The 24,657-nt window shown below is 40.5% G+C and overlaps 1 protein-coding gene across 5 annotated transcripts in view; it reads left to right on the forward strand.

Moving 5' to 3' along the window:
* Positions 1-24,657, forward strand: part of ARHGAP23 (Rho GTPase activating protein 23) — a 121,534-nt gene that overhangs the window by 93,722 nt on the left and 3,155 nt on the right. For all 5 annotated transcript variants that reach the window (XM_074261325.1, XM_074261323.1, XM_074261326.1 and 2 more), the window contains 7 exons: positions 541-619; positions 1,310-1,383; positions 2,217-2,306; positions 3,137-3,262; positions 12,430-12,471; positions 12,814-12,910; positions 14,924-14,955. In XM_074261325.1, the coding sequence (XP_074117426.1) occupies positions 541-619; positions 1,310-1,383; positions 2,217-2,306; positions 3,137-3,262; positions 12,430-12,471; positions 12,814-12,910; positions 14,924-14,955 (540 nt within the window). The remainder of the gene's footprint in view (positions 1-540; positions 620-1,309; positions 1,384-2,216; positions 2,307-3,136; positions 3,263-12,429; positions 12,472-12,813; positions 12,911-14,923; positions 14,956-24,657) is intronic.

Genomic DNA, 24,657 nt, shown 5'->3' on the forward strand with positions numbered 1-24,657 from the left:
GGCCTACTAATTCTATACTAATTTTCTCTCCTCTTACCTTCCTAGTTGTTTTTGTAAATCAGCTAAAGACAAAGTTTGGAGAACTTTATTAGAAAACAATGTGACAAATAGGCTTCTGAAAATAATTTCATGGCAGACATGGAAATTTTATAACTAACACAGCATTTGACAACATGAAGTTTCTGTTACAAATTGATAGTGTCTTTGCTAATTGGTAGAGAAAATAAAGGAACTAATCAAAGATAAGAAAACCACAGAACTATGTTTGACTTTTCTTTCAAGTATTCCTGAGGATAGTAAAACAATTTAAGACAAGTCTCCTCACCCTGCCCCTACTATCCAAATGTATTCCTTAAAACTTTATTTAGGATTAAAATTTCATTACCAGAAAAAGACAGAATAAAAGAAAATGTTTATACCAAAAGATACTCTGTTCACAGTTCTGAAGCCGCTCCCTCACTGGGCTAAAGTGGAAGGAGGGGGAGTTAGGGGCTTTGTTGGGCTTGTGGAGACTTCCAGATTCTCTTCTTTACTTCCTAGCGCTGGCAAGACCTCAATGTCATCAGCAGTCTCCTCAAGTCATTCTTCAGAAAACTGCCAGAGCCTCTGTTCACTGATGGTGAGTGGCTGTAGGGGGAATGGGGAAGGAATGTTCCTCTCTTAGCTACAAGCCTCTTTTGAGTGGAAGGCCTAATAGTGGGCCAACTTCCGGAGTCTCTAAAAGACTCCCTCCTTTTTCCTTGGTCTGGCACTTACTGGTCCCTCCAGGGAGACCTATGAGGCCTTAGAGAACTGATCTCTAGATAACTTAACCCCTCTCACCTGCTGAATTTTGATTTCTCAGAGATAAGTGAGTATTCTTTTCTAAGCATTGTCCATTAGCTCAGATCTTCTTTCTCTCTTGGTCATATATACACAAGGGACATTTGAGTACAAACAATGATAGATCAGAGATTGTCGTGAATGGAAATACAACAATATTCATGATAATGAATATTATCAATATAAACACTTAAAGCTGCCCCTCCCATTCTCAGCCTAGGAAGTGATTTCTTCAATGATATTAAGCAGGGTGAATAGTTTGTTTTAACCTGGGGTGTCTGAACTTGTTTTCTTGATATTCTGATAATTGTTTTTCAGTGTAATTGGTTCTTTTGTGTATTTTATTTCATTTATTTAAGACCATTTTCCTGAGAATGAGTTCCTAACTTCACCAGACTGTCCAAGGAGTCCTTGACACACACAAAAAAGTTAAAACCTCCTGGGAAATCACTAGTTTCACTAATGGGGACTTTGTATACTTTTGTAGATAAATACAATGACTTCATTGAGGCCAATAGGATTGAAGACTCCAGAGAGAGAATGAAAACACTGCGGAAACTGGTATGGAAAGAGAAGGGTTATTTGGAAAGAGAGGGAAGCACATGTATTATAGAAAAAAGAGCCAGTATTCCTTCATTAGGAGTCAAAGATCTGGGTTTTTGTTCTGGTTTTGCCATTAAATTAACATATGATATTAGACAAATTATTTTTCCACTCAATTTCCTTTACTATAAATTAAAGGGATGGTCTCTAGTTTCCTTCTAAAAGTCTAATGGTTCTAGGTAATCATTCTTCACAAAATTCTTCAGTTGTGGCCATTACCCCCATGCCTCCCTTTACTACCCTTCCCCTACTTCTAAACCATCAACAAATCACAAAGATTATGGAAAGGAGGGGAAGGGGAGATAAGGAGAAAGAAGATTTGATATCTCCCCTTGGGAACTTCCAGTTTCATGGGGGAATCATGACATTTACCATCAAAAATACTCATCATCATCATCATCATCATCATCACTAGTTTGCACAGTACATTACATGTGTTATCTCACAATGATCCTGTGAGGTAGGTACTCTTAGCATGTCCATTTTACAGAAAAGGAAATCAAATCTGACATGCCTTCAGAGAATTAGTGTTTTAGGCAAGATTTGAATCTGAAATTTCCTGACTCCAGTCTGTCACTCCAACCATTATGTCATAGTGATTTCAAGGGAAATGCAGATTGGGGACAGCATTTAGTATAGAGGATACATTTGGAGAAGAGCAAATGACTTAGGAATAGGGGGGTAGTAATGTTGTAGAAGCCCTGAAGGGAATACCATAGAGGAGGGTAGTGGGCAGATTTGAAGAAACTTGACATAATGCTTGTCCCTGTTGTCTTCCCTCTCCCTTCCAGATCCGGGATCTTCCTGGTCACTACTATGAAACACTCAAATTCCTTGTGGGGCACCTGAAAACCATTGCTGATCACTCAGAAAAGAACAAGGTTAGTAAGCAGGAATAGGAGAGGAAAAAAAAGCCAAGATTCCCCCTGGGACTCTGATGAACCAGCTTATAAAAAATTAAAATGCTACCTCCCCTCCCCGACAGAAAATCTCTTTGTAGCTCTAAAGGTCAAGACAGCTTGCCTTCTGTCTCTATGCATTCCATTCCTTTAACTCACCTGAGAGGGATGTCTTCTAAATTCTTGAGATGGAGACCCCAGAGCATCTTCTGTTTCCCATCAGTCCTTGCTAGGGAGCAAACTTTGTACCTAGTCACAATACTTCCTAATGAATTGTCTTAGTCATATTGATCTTGGACTCTCTCCCTTGGCTCTGGATAAAATAGGACTTTCTCCAAATTTTAAAATACAATCCTTTCCTTGCTCCCTTTTGGGTTTTATGCTCCAAACAACTGAGAAGTCCTATCTACCATTTAACCTTCTTCTTTCTTCTTAAGTCCATCTCATATGGAGCAGGCTTGCAGATTACATGTTTTTATTCACATGTGTACTTTTATTTGTACTGTATATGTCTGATATATGTATATATATATATATATATATATTTAATCTCTCCCTTGAGAGCAAGGACCCTTTTGTTATTTTGTCTTTGTTTCTTAAACATTTAGCACAAAGCCTGTGAATGGTGCTGCTCTAGTATGGAGCTCATTAAGCAAGTGACATTAATGTGAAGGGAGGGAGGAGCTGTAGAGGGAGGGAGTTCTGTGCAATCTGGACAGATCCAGAAAGAGTAAAGATTAAGGCCTCGGAGTGGATCAGAGGAAAAAAAGGAGAAATTATTGACTGTCATTTACTTTCTTTCACTTCACAAGATGGAGCCCCGTAACCTCGCTCTAGTATTTGGACCCACACTAGTAAGAACATCTGAAGACAACATGACAGATATGGTGACTCACATGCCAGACCGGTACAAGATCGTAGAGACACTAATCCAGCACGTAAGGAGATCCTGCTTTTATATTTATCTCCAGTTATAGTGATATATAGCTTAAATTTTCCTAGATAGTCCCAATTCCAGATCTTCTGTTCCAGTTCATATTTTCCTATTGGGAATATGTGAGGATTCTACCCAGCTACAACCTGGCTTACCTCTAAGTTATTATTATTATTTTTTTTTGTAGTTTTTTTTCCCTGAGGAAATTGGGGTTAAGTGACTTGCCCAGGATTGCACAGCTAGGAAGTGTTAAGTGTCTGAGACCAGATTTGAACTCAGATCCTCCTGACTTCAGAGCTAGTGAAGTTATACATTTTGTACTTTCATCAGCCTTGAGGCACCTTGTTTGTTGTTGCCTGGTCATTTCAGTCCTATCCAACTCTTTGTGAACCCATTTGGGATTTTCTTGCCAGAGATACTAGAGTGGTTTGCTATTTCCTTCTCCAGCTCATTTTACAGATGAAGGAACTGAGGCAAATAGAAATAAGGGACTTGCCCAGGGTCACACAGCTGGTAAGTGTCTGAGGTCAAATTTCAATTCAGGTCTTCCTGTTTGCAGGGCCTGGCATAGTATTCATTGTGTTCTCCCTATGATTAGAATAGAATCCAAATACTCTTGCTGTTGCCCGCTACCAATGCTCTGTCTTGTTTTTCCAGTAATGGGGGTGAGTTATCCTAAGTCACTCATATTCTCACCATGAACAGTAGGCCGCTTCTATTGGAGGGCTGAGTAAGGATACCATCAGTGACTGGGGAATGGGACTTGTTACTCTGTGAGGGTGAGAACCCTATCCCTGACGGAGGAGCCTCAGGGCTGGCTCTGATCTCCACCCCCAATGAAGTAGCCAGCCTAGCCTCTGGGTAGTTAGTCAGATCTTGATGAGCTCCTTCAAGTATATAATTTCTAACCCACTTTTTTCCTCTACTCTCCACCCATCCCCAGATCATTCCCAGATGGGGCACAGCCCCATCTTTCCCACTATTCCAAGTGTATTTGGAGGTTGAAAACTTAATGATTAGTTGTGGGACCTGAACAAGTCACTTAACCCCAATTGCCTTTCAAAAAACCAAACCAAACATTTTTTTTTGATAATTAATTTTTTTATTTAATTTTTATTTTATTTTATAATTATAACTTTTTTTTTGACTGTACATATGCATGGGTAATTTTTTACAACATTATCCCTTGCACTTTACTTCTATTCAGATTTTTTCCCTTCCTCCCCCAAACCCCTCCCCCAGATGGCAGGCAGTCTTATACATGTTAAATATATTACAGTATATTTTAGATACAATATATGTGTATAGAACCGAATTTCTTGTTGCACAGGAAGAATTGGATTCAGAAGGTAAAAATAACAGTTTACATTCATTTCCCAGTGTTCCTTTTCTGGATGTAGCTGATTCTGTCCATCCCAAACAAACATTTTAACAAAATTTTGAGTTTCCAATGTTTTTTCTCTCCTCTTTCCTAAAATAGCAAGCAATTTGATATAGGTCATATATGTATGGTTGTGTAAAACATATTAACATATTAGAGACCAAAAACTTTTTAGAGTCAGCTTATTCAATAAACTGGCAATTTTTTTTATTAAACACCTACTGTATACTGAGGTTGTAAGTACAGAGAATGAAACAAACTTTACTTGTGATGAATTTGTATTTTAATTGGGGAGACAAGTACATATAGAAATATGTACAGCATAAATCTAAAGTTTAAAAATATATGTAATGGAAGAGTGAAAGCAGTTGAGAGATCAGGAAAGAGCTGCATTTTAAAGGAAGAGAAAGACTCCATAAAGGGAAGATAAAGAGAAGGAGAGTATGAATTCCAGGCATGAGGTCTTCAAGAGTCAGTGTAAAAGGCTTAGATATGAGAGATGAAATGTTATAAGTGAGGAGCAGAGCCAAAGTCATGCGCCTCAGAATGCAAGGAATGGGAGGGAGAAGAGCTGAATAAGCTGAACAGGAGATTTTATATTTTATTATAGAGGTAATAGAAAGCCAGTGAATTTGGTGGAGAAAAAGTCACCTGGTCAGATCTGCATGTAAGGAAAATTACTTTGGCAGCAGTATGGAAAATGGACTGATGAGGCTGGTTTCCACCAATTGGGTAGGTGTTGCAACAATGTAGGCAAGAAGCAATTAGGACTTCAACTAAGTTACAGCTATGAGTAGAGATAAGGGATTGGATTCAAGAAGCTTGTGAAGCTAGAAATGACCCGAAGGAGGACCCGAATTCAAATGTGGCCTCAGACACTTAATACTTCCTACTTGTGTGATCCTGGGTAAGTCACTTAGCACCACTTGCCTCAACAAAACAAAACAAAACAAGATAGCCTTGTTTGCCTTCACCAAAGATCATGGGGCAGCGAGGTGGGCAGTGGATAAGTGTCCCAGCCCAGAAGTCAGGAGGACCTGAGCTCAACTCCAGCCTCAGACACTTAATACTTTCTAGCTCTATGACCCTGGCCAAGTCACTTAACCTCAATTGCCTTAGTTAAAAAAAAAGAAAAGAGAAAAGAATCAATCATGGAGAGAAAGACACTCAGAATTTCTGGTCTTGGAGAGAAATAAGAAGGAAGCCCAAGTTCTCTCATCTGCAGAATAAGAATTCTGTTATCTGCCTTAGAGCTGATGGAGATTCTTTTTAAATGATTTGTGTGAAATTGAATAGCCACTAGACAATTTGGTAGACAAAAAGCTGATTTCTGAGCCAGGAAGACCTGGATTCAAGCCCTGTTTCTGATGCCTTCTGGTTGTGTGAGCCTGGATAAGACAATGGATTTATAGTTCTCTAGGCAACATTTTTTTTTTAATGAGTGCAGGAAAAAGTTTTTCTTCCTCATGAGAAAGGGTGCATGGTCTCTAACACACAAAACATAGTTTCAGAGACACTTCTCTAGGCAACTCTTTAAAACTAGAAGTTGCAGAGATGTTGACCTGTAGTGGTAAGGAGAGTTTCCCCATCTAGAGTTCCAGTTAAATCACCTCTAGGTGACATAATGGACAGAATACCAGGTCTGGAATCAGGAAGACCAGAGTTCAAATCTGGCCTTAGACACTTTCTAGCTATGTGACTCTTGGTAAGTCAGTTAACTCTGATGGCCTTGTTTCCACATCTGTTAAATGAGCTGAAGAAAGAAATGGCAAATTATTCCACTATCTTTGCCAAGAAAACCCCAAATGGGGTCATGAAGAGTCAGACTGTAAAATGACTGAACAACAAGAGTTCAAGATACAGATGCTAGAAGGGAGGGCATTCCAGGATACGGAAATACCCTGTGCAAAAGCACTGAGATTACAGAAAGAATATTATGACTAGTTTAGTTGGAATGTAGACTGCATGAGGGGAAGTAATGTGATTTCAGCCTGTACAGATAAGTTGTAGTGAGATTTCTTCTTCTTTTTTTTTTTTAATATTTTTTTTTTCTTTTGTGATATTAAGCGATTTGCCCAGGGTCACATAGCTAGGAAGTATTAAGTATCCGAGGTCAAATTTGAACTCAAGTCCTCCAGACTCTAGGGCCAGTACTCTATCCACTACACAATCTTAACTGTCTCTTGCAGTGAGATTTCAAAGGGCTTTAAATGCCAAACAAAGAAGTTTGTGTTTTATTCTGGAGCCACTGAAACTTTTCAAACTGAGGAATAACACAGTCAGAGCTGCCACTTCCTAAACTGGCAACTGAAAGAAATGTATAAATTAGTCATTAGTGTATTAATTTGTTATTTAGACATTTGGCAGAATCTTTTACAATATCCCGGTGGACAGGATAGCTAGCTATGGATAGACTGGATAGTAATGCAGTTCAGTAAACTTAGAACTGGTTAACTAACTAGACCCAAATAATTTTGTTTAATGGAATGTTGCCAACCTGGAAAGGAGGTTTCTAGTGAGGTGCAGCAGGACTCTGATTTTGGAACTCAATGAAATGAAATAAATAGCATGATTATTAGATTTAAAAATCAAAATAAGTTGGGATGCCTATCCAACATGTTAGTTAATAATTATTTTCATTAGCCCCATTAGACGGTGATCTCCTTGGGGATTGTAATTTTTTGGCCTTTCTTTGTATACCTAGCATTTAGTATCCAATGGCGCATAGTGGGATTTAATAAATCTTATTGATCTTGATAATGTTCAGTTACCAATGGGACTGTCAATATCTTTAAGGTTTGCAAAGTACTTTCCTCACAATAACTCTTGGAGATAGATGATGTAAATATTATTTTATAGATGAGGAAACTGAAGTTCAGGGAAGTTGAATATTCTTCCTTTGCTCACATATATAGTAAACATGTGAACTGGGATTCAACTCAGGTCTGATTATAGCACCCTGTCTACGTTGTCTACTTTGACTGAGCTGACAGACTCAGAACTGAAAATCTAATGATTTCAATCAATGCACTTGTATTAACTAAATAGCTACTATGTGCCAAACATTATCAGCAGCAGCAGCAGCAGCAGCAGCAGCAGCATTTATATATAACTCAAGGGTTTTACAAAGCCCTTTCCAAATATCTCATTTTATCCTCCCAACAGTTCTGACTCTGGCCCCTTCTATCCATTGTCCTTCAGTACTGATGATACAAAAGCAAAAATGGCATAGCACATGCCTTCAAGAAGCTTATGGGAAGACCATATGTAACAAATACATAATATATAGAAAGTGAAGTTGTTTTGTTGTCTCATTTTTTTTCATGACTCCTTTTGAACTTTTCTCAGTAAAGATATTAGAGTGGTTGGCCATTTCCTTTTCCAGCTCATTTTACAGATAAGGAAACCAAGGCAAGCAGGGTTAAGTGACTCTGCCAGGGACACTTGGCTACATCGTTGTCTCTGAAGCAGGATTAGAACTAGGGTCTGGAGATTACCAGCTCCATCTAGTATGTCTCAGAGCAGTATTTGAATCCAGTACTTTGCTGCCTCTACCAATCAAACAGTAGTCATTGTTGAACACCTGCTATATTCCAGGCACTCAGCTGGGTTCTGGAGATAACAAATACAAAAATCGAATAGTCCCTGCCCTCAAGGTGCTCATATTCTTTAGGGATGGCAACAAACACATGCTTGCAAAGCAAGCACAAAGTAATCTGAATGGGAAGATGGTAGCAGCCAAGGGGGGGATCCTTGTGTAGAATAGATGTGCTTAAGATAAATTGGTAAAGAAGCCAAGGATTCCAAGGGATGTAGGCAGTATGGGAAAGCATTTCAGGTACAGGGAGCAAGGAGATGAAGTGTTGCATGTAAGTAGAAAGCTATGTATAAACGAATTGAAAAGTACACAAAAGGGAGCAAAATTTCTGGAAACACAATATACAACCAGGTTGTGAAAAGCCTTAAATGTCAAATAGAGGAGCTTATGTTTGACCCTAAGGGTGGCTAGGTGATGTGGTGAATAAAACACTGACCTTGGAATCAAGAAGACTCATCTCCCTGAGTTCTAATCTGGTCTCAGACCCTAGCTGTGACTATGGACAAGTCACTTATCTCCGTTTGCTACAGTTTCCTCATCTGGTAAATGAGTTGGAGGGAAAAAAAAAAGGCAAATTCCTCCAGTATCCTTGCCAACAAAACCCCATTTGGAGTCACAGAATTGAACATGACTAAAATGACTGAATAATAAATATTTGATCCTAGAGATGATAGAGATCTGCTGGAATTGATTAAGTGAGGAATGTGACATGCTCAATAATTTTGGTGCCACTGTGGAGGATGGTTGCAGTGGAGAGAGGCTTGGGGCAAAGGGATCAATTTGGAGACTGTGATGAGAGTCTGAACTAAAGCAGTTGCTATGAGAATGGGGAGAAGGGAACAGATATGAGAAATGAATAAATGAATGAACCAAAAGGCATATATTGAGCACTTACTGTGTGAAAAAGCATTGGACCAAAACCGGGGATACAAATAGAAAAGTAAGCCGTCTGTTCTCAAGAAACTATATTTTAATAGAAATAGAGAAAGCTTCAGCTGCCAATCAGATGGAAAAGCCCCATGGTCCTTACAATGTTGGCAGAAATGAGAGATATTATGTTGTTAGAAATGACAAGATTTGGCAACTGATTGGACATATGGGCTGAGGGAGGAGTCGAGGATGACATTGAGTTTGTGAACCTGGGGGACTGGATGTTCTTGACAGAAATGGGAAAGTTTGGAAGAAGAATGGATTAAGGAGGGAGGATAATGAGCCCTGTTTTGGAAATGTTGCATCTGAAGTGCCTACAGAATATCCAGTTAGAAATATTCATTAGGTAGTTGGAGATTTGGGCCAGAGCTAAAGAGAAGCTAGAGCTGAATCTGTGAATCATTTGCAGAGAGGATAATTGAACCCATGGGAACTGATGAGTATAGAGGAAAAAAGATAAGAAGGCCCAGAGCAGAGCCTTAGGCTACACCCACAGTTAGTAGGTATGACATGAATGATGATCCAGAAAAGCAGAATGAAATGAGTGGTCAGACAGGTAGGAAAGCAGAGGGGAAAAGAGGGGAGAATGCAAGAGGAGAGAAAGAGATAAGGGGAGGAAGAGAGAAAGAAAAAGAAGAGAGAGGAGGAGGGAGGGAGAGGGAGAGAAGAAGGGAAGAGGGAAGCAGAGAGAGATAAAGAGAATGAAAAGGAAGAGAGAAAGAGAGAGGAGGAGAGAAAGGAAGAGAGAGACAAAAGAGAGAAGAAGAAAAGAGAAAGAAGCAACAGTAATGTCCTGAAAACCTTGAGGAGATGATCAGCAGTGTCACGTGCTGCAGAAAGATCCAGAAGGAATAAGATTGAGAAAAGGTCATAGATTTGGCAATTAAGAGATCATTGAGGGGAAGCTAGGTGGTGCAGTGGATAGAGTACCAACCCTGAAGTCGGGAGGACCTAAATTCAAATGTGACACTTCACACTTCCAAACTTAGTAGCTGGGTGACCCCAGGCAAGTCACTTAACCCCAATTGCCTCAGGAAGAGAGAGAGAGAGAGAGAGAGAGAGAGAGAGAGAGAGAGAGAGAGAGAGAGAGAGAGAGAGAGAGAATGAGAATCATTGGTAACTTTGGAGCGAGCAATTTCACTTGAGTCCATGTTAGAACCCAGAGGGTTTAAAAGAGAGTGAGTAGAAAAGTAGAGGTAACAAATGCAGAAAACTTTTTCAAGCAATTTGGCGGAGGAGGGAAGAAAAAATACTGGGTGAAAACTGGTAGAATTAGTAGAATCAATAAAGGTTTGAGTTAGTTTTTTTTTTTTTTTTAATGATGGGGGGCCTTGGAAATGTAAGAAGCAGAGAAGGAATTAGCAGATAAGGAGAGATTGAAGATTAGAAAGAAGCGGTGATAGTGGGAGCAGTATGCATGGGATCCTCTTCCTGGAGGAACAAATCCACCTCTTTATATGGAGTAGAGTTCTTTTAAGTAAAGGAAGAGATAGTAGGAAACAATATCAAAGGACTTTGATGTAAACAAGTTGGAAAAAAAAAACTTCAAAGAAATATCTTGATTTTCTCAATGTAATAGGATTCAGATTTCTCAGATGAGAGGTCTGGGAGAGAAGGTTGCTCTGGGAGACTTGGAAACAAAAAAAAAAGTTTTGAAATATTTCTGTAGTGAATAGAGCAAGAAATCAACTTGGAAGAAGTAAATGATTTGAGTTGCTGCAATAAGGACCCAACTAAGAAAAAATAACATATAGTTGCAATGGGCCCAGTCAGCTCCATTGTGTGACTTCTTCCAGTTCTATTCAGTAGCATATGAGTAGTAGTAGAAAAAGTAGATTGTGGAAATAATCCAAGTTATAATTTGATCAATTGAAGTAGCAATAGAAGGTGACCGAAGGTTCACTAGCATGGAGAAGTAGTACAAGAAGTGGTATTGATTAGAAGGGAAAAAGAGTGGCTAGAGCCTGGGAAAGTACTGAGGGGTGAGGGATTGAAGCCCAAATTGAGAATGATTTAGGGATTGTCAGGAATAGAGATGTATGTGGTGATAGGAGATTCTGGAATCTTTAGGAATTCTGGATCAGAAAATTGTTGCACTTCTGGGTGACAGCAAGGTCAAAGATACAACCATATCCATTGAAATGAATTTGAAGTGGAAGAATAGGTGGAGTTGAGTAAGCGGAAGAATTGGGAAGTTAGGGTATTTGAGTGACCATTGCCATAAAGATTTAAGAACCCCAGGAGAAAGACAGGAGTTGGGATAGAGGAAACTGAGCAAGGCACTAAACTTCTTAAGAAAAAAGTGAAAATGTTTTGGGGCTAGCACACACCACCAGGATCTGAATTGGGGGATAACTGTGGATAGTGTTAGTCTCAATTGAGTGATTGATATAGTCTTCTGACTCTTTTTCTAGAACCAGGGAGAATAGGGGTGGGGGAACTGGACAATGGAAAGGGTGTTAAAGATGATGCAGTCAGCACTGGAAAGGATAGTCAGGGACAATGTTGTCTGGCTGAAGGAGAACATAGAGGCACATGATAGCTCTCCAAGTATTTGAAGAATTAAAAACTTTAGAAGGGATGTTACATTTATGGCCTAGGACAAGGATACAGCAGAGTAAGGACTAGGGTCAGAGAGATGGAGCTCCTTGTAAAGAAGTTCTTAATAACTAGAGCCATCCAAGAGTGGAACGAGCTGTTAGTCATTGGAGAGTTCTTTGTCATTGTAATTGTTCAGGCAAAAGTTAGATGACCATTTGTGAGGCATGTTTTAGCATTTTATGGCATCACATAAATGATGAATGAAGCAGAATTGCAGTAGCTCAAAAGAAACGTGAGATGTACAGATTTAGAGACATCTCTACTCCAAACGTTTTTGTGCCCTAACTCTGGTAGAGAGTTTCCAAGCTCGCATTGGTCTGGTCAGCTACAGTTAGACCCATTATACCTTGATTCCATTTTCCTCTTTGAGAATGAAGGACAACTAACCAATCAGCTGTATCATATTTTGGGCAGGGCCTGGACTAGACCCTAACAACCTCTTATGATATCCTCCAGCTCTGGGATTCTGAGATCTCCCTTTTTTTTTTTTTTTTTTTTTTTTTTAAACTGGGCTTTTCCTTGTTGTATCTCAGTTTCTCCTTTGAGCCAAGCCTTCCTTTATGGAAAGGAAGGTGGAATTTAGGGCATATTAATTTATCTGTTCTCAAAATATCTCTTCTATCCCAATGTAATTCCCATTCTCACTTTGTTTTCTCTGCAGTCGGACTGGTTCTTCAGTGATGATGAAGAAAAGGGAGAGAGAGTGAGTGATTCTGAGGGCTTTGGGGGGGGGGAGAATCTTCCTGTGTGGGATTGGGGTGATAATGTCTCAGAAGACGCAAAAATATATGAAGGTGGAGAGGGTACAAGGAATTAGCCTAAGTGTCTCCAAAGTTCATCGCCAGGAGCTTCATGGATAGGGATGAAGGAGGATGAGAAGTGTAAAGAAGGCTTGTCTTCTGGGGAAGACACAGATCTTGCCCTGAGGGGGAAAAGTGTCCTTGCCCTCCATTTTATACTGGGACCAGCCGTTCCCCCTCAGGGAACTCCAGATTGGGGAGAGGAAAATCAATCTTGGCTCAAGCCAGTGGCTCTCTGTTTGCAGACTCCAGTTGATGAAAAGGAATCTCAGTCAGTGCCCAATATAGAGTATCTACTGCCCAACATTGGCAGGACGGTGCCCCCAGGAGAGGCAGGTTCAGGTGAGTGAGCCTTTGGGTACAGTTGGGGAATTTCCCAGCCTATCACGGCTCCTTTCCTGGGCTCCCTGCTTCCCCTCTTGTCCCCCACCCATGCCCACACCCCCAGCAGCGCCCAACTTCCACCCTTGCATGCCACAGATAAGATGGGGGAGGAGTTGGGTGAAGAGACGGTCCCCTCTCAGCTGGGAAGGAACTAGCGGATCCCAGTGCTCCCCACCTCCCCCAACCCCAGGGCTTCAGTTCTTTCCCTAGTTTCTTTTCTAAGCCTTTAATTTCCTTTAGTTCTGGCTTGTGCGCGTGTTCCCTTGGTTCCTGGGCACTGTTTCTCTTTTTTAATATTTCTTCTGTTCTCTCCTTATACCCATCTCTGCTTTCTCTGACTTTCTGCCCTTTATCTTCTTCTCTTTTTTTCTTCACCTGTTCTCTCCCCCTTTTCCTCTTCTCCCTTCTGCCTTTTCTCTTTCTTAATCTTCTTGCTCCTCTGTTCTCTCTTTCCTCTTTCCTCCAGCGGACCTGTTGGAGATTTAAAGGGTACAGTGTGTGGTTTCTCAGCTATCTTGGATACTAATCCTAGTGGGTGATTATAAGAAAGTGGGGTGGGGAGGTGCCAAGTAGAGGAGATAGAAATGTGTGGGGTCATTGTGGTAGCAGTGATGGGGGTAGAAGAGAGAGGGGTCACATACACCCAGATGAATGAAAGGCTAAGTCAGAGCCTCATGGTAGGAGTATTTCCTGACCCTGGCTTTCTCTACAATTCATAATTTTTGCCCAACAGCACACACACACACACACACACACACACACACACACACACACACCACAGAGTGCATGCTTCTACCCCACTCTGAGTTGAAAGAATATGAAAAACAAGCCCCACCAAAGATATGTTTCTCTAATTTGGGACACCAACTTCCCCAGCCCTCACAATTCACTGGACATTAGTCCCTTCCTCCAGTAACCTTGGGGTAAAGTTACAAAGAAATAACTGCAAGGAGGTTGGCTTAAGGCTTAGAAAGAGGAGATTTGAGGAGGGGTATGAAGGGAAGGTCCCCGTTTCTTCTAATCACCCACTACTAACTCTACCTCCGCGGGCTGTGTTTGTCACTGTGTGGTCAGCTCATCATTGCTCTTCTCACTGTCTGGAGGTGGGTGGAGAAGGGTAGCACATCAGGGGTAAGAGGCCTAACCTGCTTGCCAGATGGTGTGCATTAACCAGGGCCCCCAAACTCAGCCAGGCTTAGTCAGGTTATTGTGTCTCACGCCACGACAGTCATCTTCTGTATTCCCCCTCCCCACCTCTATGAGTCCCAAACCGAAAGAATGAGGCTCCCAGAGGCCATGATGAATACAAAGTTATGGCTGTGATTTCCTTACATCCCCTTCACTTAAAAAGAAAAAACTGAACCCCAATTGATGTGAGAGAGAAGCTGAGCATGAGGGCTTCCATTGAGAGCTTCCCTCTACCCTCCCTCCTGTACTTCACTCTGTTTCTCTACCCTTTTAAAAAACAGCTCTGTATGGCCCCATTCTCTCAGGCGAGGGGTGGGGGAGATGAGGTTAGGGGAAGAACAGACATCCTCTTACCAATCTTCCCTTCCTCTGTTCCTCTTCCTCCCACTCTGGTTTCCATGTATCTAGGACATCTGTGATCTGCTGTGTTTCACCATTGTGGTTTGTGCGGTTTTGGTCTGACTTGTTTGCCTTTCTGCTCCAATGCTTTCATATTAATACATGGGGGGGGGAGGGATAAAAGAGACCCCACTAATACTCTCCCCTGATGAAGGGAAAATGAAATAACAGGCCATGGAATGCCTCGGGACCCCAAGCTTGAGGTCAGTCCCTATTTTGAAAGGAAGCGGTGTCTGACATCTCTTCCTTAAAAAGGCAGTTCTCTGGTTTCTGAAGCCACTGAAGAGAGTGATTATGTCCCCAAAGTGTGCTCTCTTCCCTCCCTCACCTTTTTTGCCCATCCCCTGCCCATCTTTGATTTTTCTTTTGGTCTTTTGCCTACAGATTCTATCAACTGTGGTTCCACCAAATCCAAGGTAAGGAAGTAGGGATGCCAGTGGGGCTTTCTTTGGGGAGTTGGAGCCTTATTAAGTTTTCCCTTGATCAAGGGACTTTCCTGAGTGCCTCAAACAGTGTGAGGGAATGGAGCTTAGACTGTGGAGAGGTTACTTTTGGAGGAGAGAGGGACATGAGAAACACAGGAATGAGAAGTCTCTCATTCATCTTTGGAACAGTTAGCTAGCTCCCAGCAACAGTGTGAATACAGTTGAACAGCCATAGTATTAGATAATCCCCAAATATGCCTGTTTGGCTCAGGGGTATATTCAGTAATTAAAAAACAAACAAACAACAACAAAAAAAACCTCAAAATTGTCCTTGGTATCGCAAGTAAATCTTTATTCCCGGAAGACACCTGCCACCTAGTGGATGTAAAGAAGTATATCACAATTTGAGTGATAGGAAGAAGCTATCAGACAACTAAAAATATTTGATGTGAATACATTGAATCATTTCAACTGAGTGCTTGCTATATGCAGAGTCCCCGAAGATATAAATATGGCCCCCTTCCCTCTCCACAGGGAGGTTATAGTCTAGTTGAAACAATATATAAAACAAGGAAAGGGAAAATATTAGATCTAAACAGCTGAAAACAAGATAATAGACATCATACTCCCCTAACAGTAGTTCATTTGGATATTTGACAGGAAAGACTGTATCCTGAGATTTTTTTTCTTTGAAAATCTGAGTGTCTTGTTTTTTAGAAGTGTTTAACCTGAAAGTGTTTGGTTTGTTTTTTTTAAATTTTATTTTCTGTTTTTTGTTTGTTTGTTTATTTTTTTGTTGAGGCAGTTTGGGGATAAATGACTTGCCCAGGATCACTCACAGCCAGGAAGTGTTAAGTGTCCAAGGTCAGATTTGAATTCAGGTCCTCCTTAGCTGCCCAACTTAGCTGCCCCCAAGTGTTTAGTTTTTTAAAAGAAAATTTAGATTTGTTTTGTATGACCCAAGATACAAAAGTAGGTCCAAAGGTGTAGATTTGGGCTTTAACGTAAGAAAAGAGCAAGCTGATTCTCTTAAGGCTTTAGAATTATAGATGAGATCCTGGTTTGCCTTGATGGGGGGAATTTCCATACTGGGGTTTTCCCCCACACTGATGAAATCACACCTCAAAACAAGAATGAGCCCCCAAATGGGGGGAAATTATTAGCAGTTAGGGATGGTTGATGGAGATGTAAAGCTTGGATAAGACAGTCCTTACCCCAAAGGATTAGGATCCCATAGGATAACAGGATGCCCAGGTAGCTGATTGCAGAATGCTGCATTACAGATGCATTAAAGAGCCATGGAGCCAAGAGGGAGATAATTGTTACCAACTTGAGAGATTGGGGGGGGGATTTTTGATGACTCAAGATGCAGTGGATGCCCTTGGTCTAACCAAGCTCTAAGCGCTCCATAAGCTTCACGGCCGTTGGAACAAATTGTTCTCATCTGCCCATTCCCCACCGGGGGAAGTCTTTACGTGCCAGGGTAGACGCCCCCTCAGTCTCTGTAGGGCTCCAGACCCTTTGGTTGCCCTTCGCCTGGTTTAGCCCGGCTGCCGAAGTGGTTTATTGGATGTGGCCGCTGGTCTTGCTGCAGCTTCTTGGAGCCCCAGGTGAGAGTTAGATGGGTCAGGTAGACACTGAAGGTAGAAAGCAGCCCTGTAATGGGCTCGGGATCCGTCACACCGAAGTACTAGTCTTCCCTACACCCCAAAATAGGAATCAACATAAAAGGGGAAGTGATAGGCTAGGAACTGGAAGCTACTAGAGACCACTAGGTGGCACCATAATGCCCAGAGTGTCAGGCTTGGAGTCGTTCAAATCTAACCTCAGGCACTAAGTGACTCTGGGCAAGTCACTTCACCCAGTTTACCTGAGTTGCCTCATCTGCAAAATGAACTGGAGAAGGAAATGGGAAATCGCTCCGGTGTCTTTGTCAAGAGAACCCCAAATGGTGCATGAAGAGTTGGATACAATTGAAACAACTGAACAGCAAAAACCTGAAAGCGTGAATATGAAGTCTTAGCAATATTGAATTTAATGCAGTGAGACAGTCCTTGAGTTGACCACATGTAGACAGTTAGAGATAGAGGTGGGGAGCTCAGAAAAAGACCAGAGCTGGGCACAGAGGTTTGAGAGTCATCCATATAAAAGTGGCAGTTGAACGAGTGAACTGAAAAACAATACAGCAAGGGAAGAGCACCAAGAACTGATTCTTGGGAGGAACATAAAAGGGAGAAAAAGAGAGATGATAAAGAGACAAAAAAAGGACCAGAGAGGCTGAAGTAGAACTAGAAACGATTCTCAAGCCTGGAGAAGAGATTATGGGGGAGGAAAGGAAGGTGAACAGTCTCAAAAGCTGCTTCAAAATTAAGGAGAATGACACCACTGGATTTGATATTTAGGAGGTCACAATATTTTTTTTAACTTTCATTTTTGCTGAGGCAATTGGGGTTAAGTGACTTGCCCAGGGTCACACAGCCAGGAAGTGTTAAGTGTCTGAGGGTAGATTTGAACTCAAGTCTTCCTGACTGCAGGGCTGGTGCTCTATCCACTGCGCCCCCTAGCTGCCCCTGATGACCTTTAAGATAACAATTTCAGGAACATGATGAGGATGGAAATCCAAGGGTTTAAGAGAGAGTAGAAGATGATGAAGTAGAGAGAAACTGTATTATCTGGATGGGCTCAGCAGTCATTCAGTCAATAAACATTTATTAAGCATCTACTGTGTACATTGTGTTAAGAGATGTGGATGCAGAAAAAGGCAAAAAACACCCTGACCTCAAGAAGTTCACATTCTAGCAAGAGAAATGACAAATAAATTAAATACAGGATAAAAAGGAACTAATTAAAGGGCACTAGAACTAAGGCTGGGGTAGATGATGAGATTTTTTTTTTTTTAGTTGGAACTTAAAAGAATCCAGAGAAGCCAATAGGCAGAGATGAAGGGAGATCATTCTGGGGATGAGGGAGAGTGGGAGAAAACTCCTGGAGATGAGAGTCGGAGTGTCTGATGCATGTCTTGTGCAAGGAGGCCGGTGTCATTGTATTGAAGAGTGCCTGATGGGAAGTGAGGTATGAGAAGGCTGGGAAAATAGGAGGCCTAGGTTTTATAAGGCTTTGAACACCAAAAAGATCATTTTATTTTTGATCCTGGAGGTGATAGGGAGCCATGGGAGTTTATTGAGTTGGGGGGAAGAGTGACATGGTCACACCTGTGCTATACAGGCAGATCCGACAACCCTCTATTGCAACAGTCGAGGCCTAAGGTGATTTTAGAAGGCCAAAGTCAGAATGTTAGCAGTGCCAGAGGAAAGAAGGGAATATATTCGAGAGATATTGCAAAGGGTGAAATCAATAGGCCTTGGTAATAGATTGGATATTTGGTGAGGAGATGAGTCTGAGGAATTTAGAGGATGATGTTGGTCTCTTCAGTAATAGGGAAATTAGGAAGGAGAGGGTGTCTAGGGAGAAAGATAATGTCCAATTTATACATGTTGAGTTTAAAGTGTGCCAATGAATCAATGAAAATTTTTTTAAACTATTACTGAGAGTTGAAAATGTTTTGAGGCAGTAAGGAACAGTAACAAGGGAAGGACAGAAGATGAAAACTGTAAGGATATGTAGTGGAGCAAGGTCCTGGAGGAAAGGAAAGGGTCAGACACACAGGAAGGCACCCTGTCATAGGTAAAGAGATATGAGTCCTGATGAGTTTGATCCAGATAGGGAGAGTATTCCTATCACATTTTAAAAAATGAATGAAACTACTTCATTCTGAAAATCTGAGAGTCAGGAAGACCTGAATTCAAAAATGATCTCTGATACTAATTATGTGAACCTGAGAGAAAAAACTTCCCTTCTGTTAGCCTTGATTTCCTCAACTGTAAAATGGGGATGATAAAAGCACCTACCTTGAAGAATTGTAAAGATCAAATAAAATTTTATTTATGCTCTGCATAATTTCTGACATACTGTAGGCACTATAGAAAAGCTTTTTACCTTCCTCTTCTCTTTCTCCCCACCCCTTAGTAATACATACGCTCCTTAAGATCAGAGAATATTTTAATTAAAAAATCTTTTTATCCTAAGTGCCCACTGCTTAGCAAAACTGCTTAGCAGCTTTTACAGTGTCTGTTGAATTAAATTACACATAGTTGCTCTGATTCATGGAGGCTCAGTAGTTTCATTTCTCCCTCTGCCCAAAGGACAAACAAGAAAATATAAACAGATAGGGAGACTATTTCTATCACATTTTTTTTAAAGGGAATACAATAAGCCATTCCCTTCTGAAAATACCCTGAGATAAGTCCATCCATATTTACTCTCTCACTCAATCCAGGACTAAGCCTGGAATCAGAAAGAGCTGAGTTCAAATCCAGATTTTTTTTGCCAAGAAAACCTCAAAAGGGGCCATGAAAAGTCATGAAACTACTGAACCACAAGTTCTGATTCATAGGACCTTAGAGTTGAACTATAAAAGTCATCCACTCCCACTTCCTAGAAATCTCTTCTATAATAACCCTGGGGAGTCATCCAGCCTCTGCTTGAATATGTTTAGTAATGGAGAGTTCACTCCCTATTCCTTTTTTCAAAAAATGTGGATGCCCTCCATTAACCCTAGTTTTTCCTCTCTGGAGCTACACAAAACTCATTCATTCAATTACCAGCCATTGACTAAGTTTGTTCTATCTTCTAGACAATGTGCTGGGGGATACATGACCAAAAATAAGAGAGAAAAAAGGGAAGAATGGAAGGAAGGAAGAAGGGAGTAAGGGAAGAAAGAAAGAAAGAAGGAAGGAAAAAGAGGAAGAAAGGAAAGAGGGAGGGAAGGAAGGACAAAGGAAAGAAGGAAGGAAAAAAGAGAAAAAAAGCAAAGTAAAAAGGGAAGGAAGGAAGGAAAGGAGTTCCTGCTTTCAAGAAGTTTTCATTTTCTTGGGGAGAAACAACTTTATACTTAGTTGCATAAATGCAATTAAATTTCAGGGAAAGAACAATAGAGCTGAGGTGAAAGAGGCATCTGAATAGACCTGAAGGAGAGACTTGAAGGAAGTTGAGGACTGTAAGAAGCAGAGGTTGAAGAGTCAGTACCTTCCAAGCATGGGCGACAGCTTGTACCAAGGTACAGGGAATAGAAGATAGGGCAATTTGGCTAGACTATAGAGTGCAGGAAGATATAGAGCATATTTAGGAGTAATGGGCAATAAGCTTAGAAAGGCAGTCTAGAACCAAATGATTTAGGGCTTTAACTTTCAAACTAAATTTTTTTATATTTTATCCTTGGCAATAGGGAGCTTTAGGAGCTTTTTGAGCAGAGGAATGACATGATTAGACCACCTGTTTTAGGAATATGATTTTAACAGTTTTGTAAAAGATCATTTGGAGAAGAGAAGAGATTGGAGATAAGGGAACCGAATAGGAAGCTTTTATAGTCTTCCAGTTAAGTGGTGATAAATGCCTGAATTGGTGGTGTCATGTTTACTTAAGCAAGGTATTCTATCTTCCACATGACAGTCTTTCACAAGTTTGAGAACAAATATGATATCTTCCATTGCCTTCTCTTCTCCAAGGTAAACATCCCTGCTTCCTTCACATGTCTTCATGGTCTCTAGACTTTACTATCCTTTGAACATATATCCCCCCAGTTTACAAACTGCCCTTCTAAAGTATGGTGGTGCTGAGAACTGAACCCAGACTTATAGATATGCTCTGAAAATACAGAGGGATTGCCATCTCCTATTGGCTATGCATTGGTCCAGCCTTAAGTCAAAATAGCTCAAGGAAAAGCCAAGATATACTCTGAATCAAGTTGAACTTGTACTCAATGAACCCCTTCCCTCCTTGCCTCTAGATGTTTTGGTTTTTCCCTTTGTTGGGGAGGAGGCAATTGGGATTACACATCTAGCAAACATCTGAGGTTTGAGTTGAACTCAGATTCTCCTGACTCCAGGCCAGTGCTTTATCCACTTCACTACCTCATCCCCCCCCCCCTTTGTTTCTTATGTATAGTTTTGTTTTCCTATGAGCTTCTCCTAATCAGTCTCCTCTATCCAGTATTCTTTTCAATTAATCGATCTTAAGCATAAATGTTTAAGGTTTTCTACTTATCCCAGAATATCTATTTATTATATCCCAATATACCTATTCATATTAATTTAATTATTAGAGGCATTTTGAAAAAAAATTTGAACAGACAATTCAGAGTTGCAGTCAGTCATCAGATTGTTGAGTCTGATGGAGAAGACGGAGTAGAGCTGAAATAGAATATAGTTGTTGGCAGAAAAGAGTTTTTAGGTAAAGGGAGCCTATAGCCACCCTGATCAGACCAGCAGGTTTGGACTAGACATTGGATTTCATTGACATAGGGAACTCCCTCAACCAAAGCAGATCAACACCTTCAGCTTAGAGAATTGCTTAGAGGCACTTGCATAAATGACTTGTCCAAAGTCACCCAGCCAGACCTTGGACCTGAATCCATATCTTTCTAGTTCTTAAGTGGATCCCTATCCACCGTACTGCACTGCCTCTCATTCACAGTAACATCCATAATAAGAGAGGACAGTCTCAGATAAAAACTATCTGTTTTCTTCCTTTCCTCTGCTCCCTATTCAAACTGCGGAAAGTGAAAAAGATAATAAAAACCAACACCTATTTTGTTATTTCTACTATTATCCCGTTGAAGCTTCACAACATTCTAGTAAAAAGTAAAAACTATAGGTTTTTATAATTTTCATTTTATAGACAAGGAAATGTTTTTAAAAAGATTATCTCTTAAAAAAAGAAAATATCATTTATAGATTATTCTAAAGTCTCTTAAACTGTGGATCACAATCCCATACAGGGTCTCATAAATGAATGTGAGGGTTGCAAAATTATGATTTATTATCAGTAAATGTTTGAGTTGTTTACCTTCACGTAAAAATTTCTTGGGCGAAAATGTCTTGTGAGTGGAAAAAAAGTAAGAAGTCCGGAGTTATTCCAAAGCATTGGCCTTGAGGCAGCCCTTAAAGTTGAGTTGTTTATTTGACTTGGAAGACTTCTTATCTCTAAGATCCCTTTCCTTATCACTTCCGATCCCCTCCCAGCTCCCATAAATACTTTGATCTCTTTGCAACTTCATTTTCCTTTGCTTTCAGCTTGTCATATTGTTTCCTAGAATTTAGAGCTGGAAATTAACAAATAGTAAGCAGTAAGTAACTCTGCCTCCCCCTCTCCCCCGCCACATATACGTTTTGATCTCTTTGCAACCTCTCTTTTCTTTGCTCTCATTTAGTCATATTGTTTCCTAGAATTTAGAGCTGGAAGTAAGTTAGAAGTAAGTAGTAAGTAAGTCATTCTGCTTTAGACTTTTGTAGCTAAGTCACCCCGAGCAAGTCACAGCTTTTCTGGGCCTCATTCCAGTGAAGTAGTTCCCAACATATTTTTTGGTGGTTGTTGTAAAAACCCCTTTCAACAACAGTAACAAAAATGTGAGATATACTATTCAGAATAATTTTACAATTATTTGTTGCTTTAGTCAGCATTAAGATTTTTAGCACACACTCCTAAGGGGTTCACAGTCTATTAAATGGGAACCACTGCTCATGTTCAATCCCTTCATTTTAGAGAAGACAGTGAAATGGCCCAGAGGGATGACTTGGCTGGGGCTGACATAGCAGCAGCAAGACTGGGATTTTAGTCCAGGCTCTCTTAATTCTAGTGGCTTCAAAGCTTTGAAGGCCTCCGTTTAGGAGCAGCTAGGTGACTTTGGGGATAGAGCTTCAGGCCTGGAGTCAGGCAGATCTGAGTTCAAATCCAGCCTCAGACACTTACTAGTTACATAATCCTGTTTGCCTTCATCTAATGAAGAGGAAATGGCAAACTACAAGAGCCAAGAAACCCCAAAGTCAGTGTAGTGGTCCACAGGGGTGGGAAGAGTTGAATAAGGCTTCCAAAAAGTGTTCCTTTCCATTTATAAAAATGTTGAGGCAGAGAACGGTACAAGTATTAAAAGTTTTTCACAAGAGGAGAAAAAGGCCCAGAAAGATGTCAAATTACTTGACCAGGATCACACTATTTGTGAATGTCTGTCTTGAGACTGCAAATTTAGTACTTTTCCCTGGGTATCATATTCTCTCCAAAGTGAGACAGTTGGCTCCTCAAGCCCCAAATTAGAGGTCAATTATCTCATTGATCCTTCTCTCCCCAAGGATTTGTGGGCCCCAAAGTGACAAAACATGAAGCATGATCTCTTTAAAAGTAGAAGAAAAGAAAGAAATATCTGAGACTATCCTCTCTTAGGAAGATATTATTCTGACTGAGAGGCAATGTGAAGGATGGATATGATTCCAGTCTCGGTTAGAATGTCCTGCAATTTGAATTTCAGTAGAGAAGACATAGAGTAGTTAGGTGCAGAGCCAGGAGTCAGCAAGAATAATCTTCCTGAGTTCAAATCTGGCCTCACTCAGTGTGTGTGTGAGATCCTGGACAAGTCATTAACCCCAATTGCCTCAGTTTCCTCATATATAAAATGATACTCCAGTATCTCTGCCAAGAAAACCCCCAACGAATCGGATAAATATTAACAGTAATAACAATAAAAGAGAAGACATACATGAGTGTGGATATCTTTACAAATTTGAAGACCTCCTTTATGTAAAAGTCATCCCAAGTTGTGGATGATACAGCCTCATTATGAGGAAGAACTTTCTAACAGAGCTTTTCACTAATAAAATGGTGTTTGTTGTTAAATAGTGAGCTTCATGTCACTGCAAAGTGTTCAAGGAAAGCCTAGATGACTAATTCTACAGGATAACATAAAAGACATTCATGCATGATAGGTGGCTGAATTAGTTGACCTCTAGGATTTATTCTATCTCTTCAAATTCTGAATGCTGTGACTTTTTTGTAGTCCCCAGGAATATGGTAATTCAGTAACCTTTACAAGTATTATTTCATTGGATCTTTAGAATAATCCTGGGAGAAATATGTTATGATTATCTCCCCACCTCCATTTTATAATTGAGGAAACTGAGGTAAACAGAAGTTGTGACTCGCCCAGGGTCACACAGTTAGGACGTGTCTGAGGGTACATTTGAACTGAGGTCTCACTGACTCCAGGCTTAGCACTTTTTTCACAAAGGACGTAGAAAAGAGGGAAATGCAGAGAAGAGGGAGGGGAAGGTATGGGGAAAAGACTGACCAGTTAGCTTTTGCTCAAAGACTTTCTTTCTCCTAAGATCACTCATTTCACTTGTAGCCCTTTTAGGAAAGGGCTTTTAGGAAAATCTTTCTTCCATAAAGCTGAAAATTGCCTCTGCAGCTGGCACTGAATTCATGTGTAATGAACAGTCACAGGAGAAAAACACCTTTAACAAAATATATGTTGAATATAGCATGCATGCAAGCAAAAAAAAATGCAACAACTATAAAACAATGGGAAAAGCCCCACAGGGGAATGAATGGACTTTACCCAATATAATCGAAGCATCTTTCATGGTCTGAGAGTTGGTTTTATTCATAAAAGAAACAGTAGAAACTTTCCCAGTAAATGAAGGATGTCTACAGTCTCTACTGTCATAGCACTCAGGGTTGGAAGGGACCTTAGAGATCATGTGATACGGACTCTCACCATCCTCAGATTTGTGTGCGCTTCCCGCGACAGGGACCTTACTACTTCCTGAGGCAGTTTATTCCATTTGTAGACAGGCTAAGTGTTTA

Source organism: Sminthopsis crassicaudata, chromosome 4, assembly GCF_048593235.1.
Source record: "Sminthopsis crassicaudata isolate SCR6 chromosome 4, ASM4859323v1, whole genome shotgun sequence".
NCBI classification, from domain to species: Eukaryota; Metazoa; Chordata; class Mammalia; order Dasyuromorphia; family Dasyuridae; genus Sminthopsis; species Sminthopsis crassicaudata.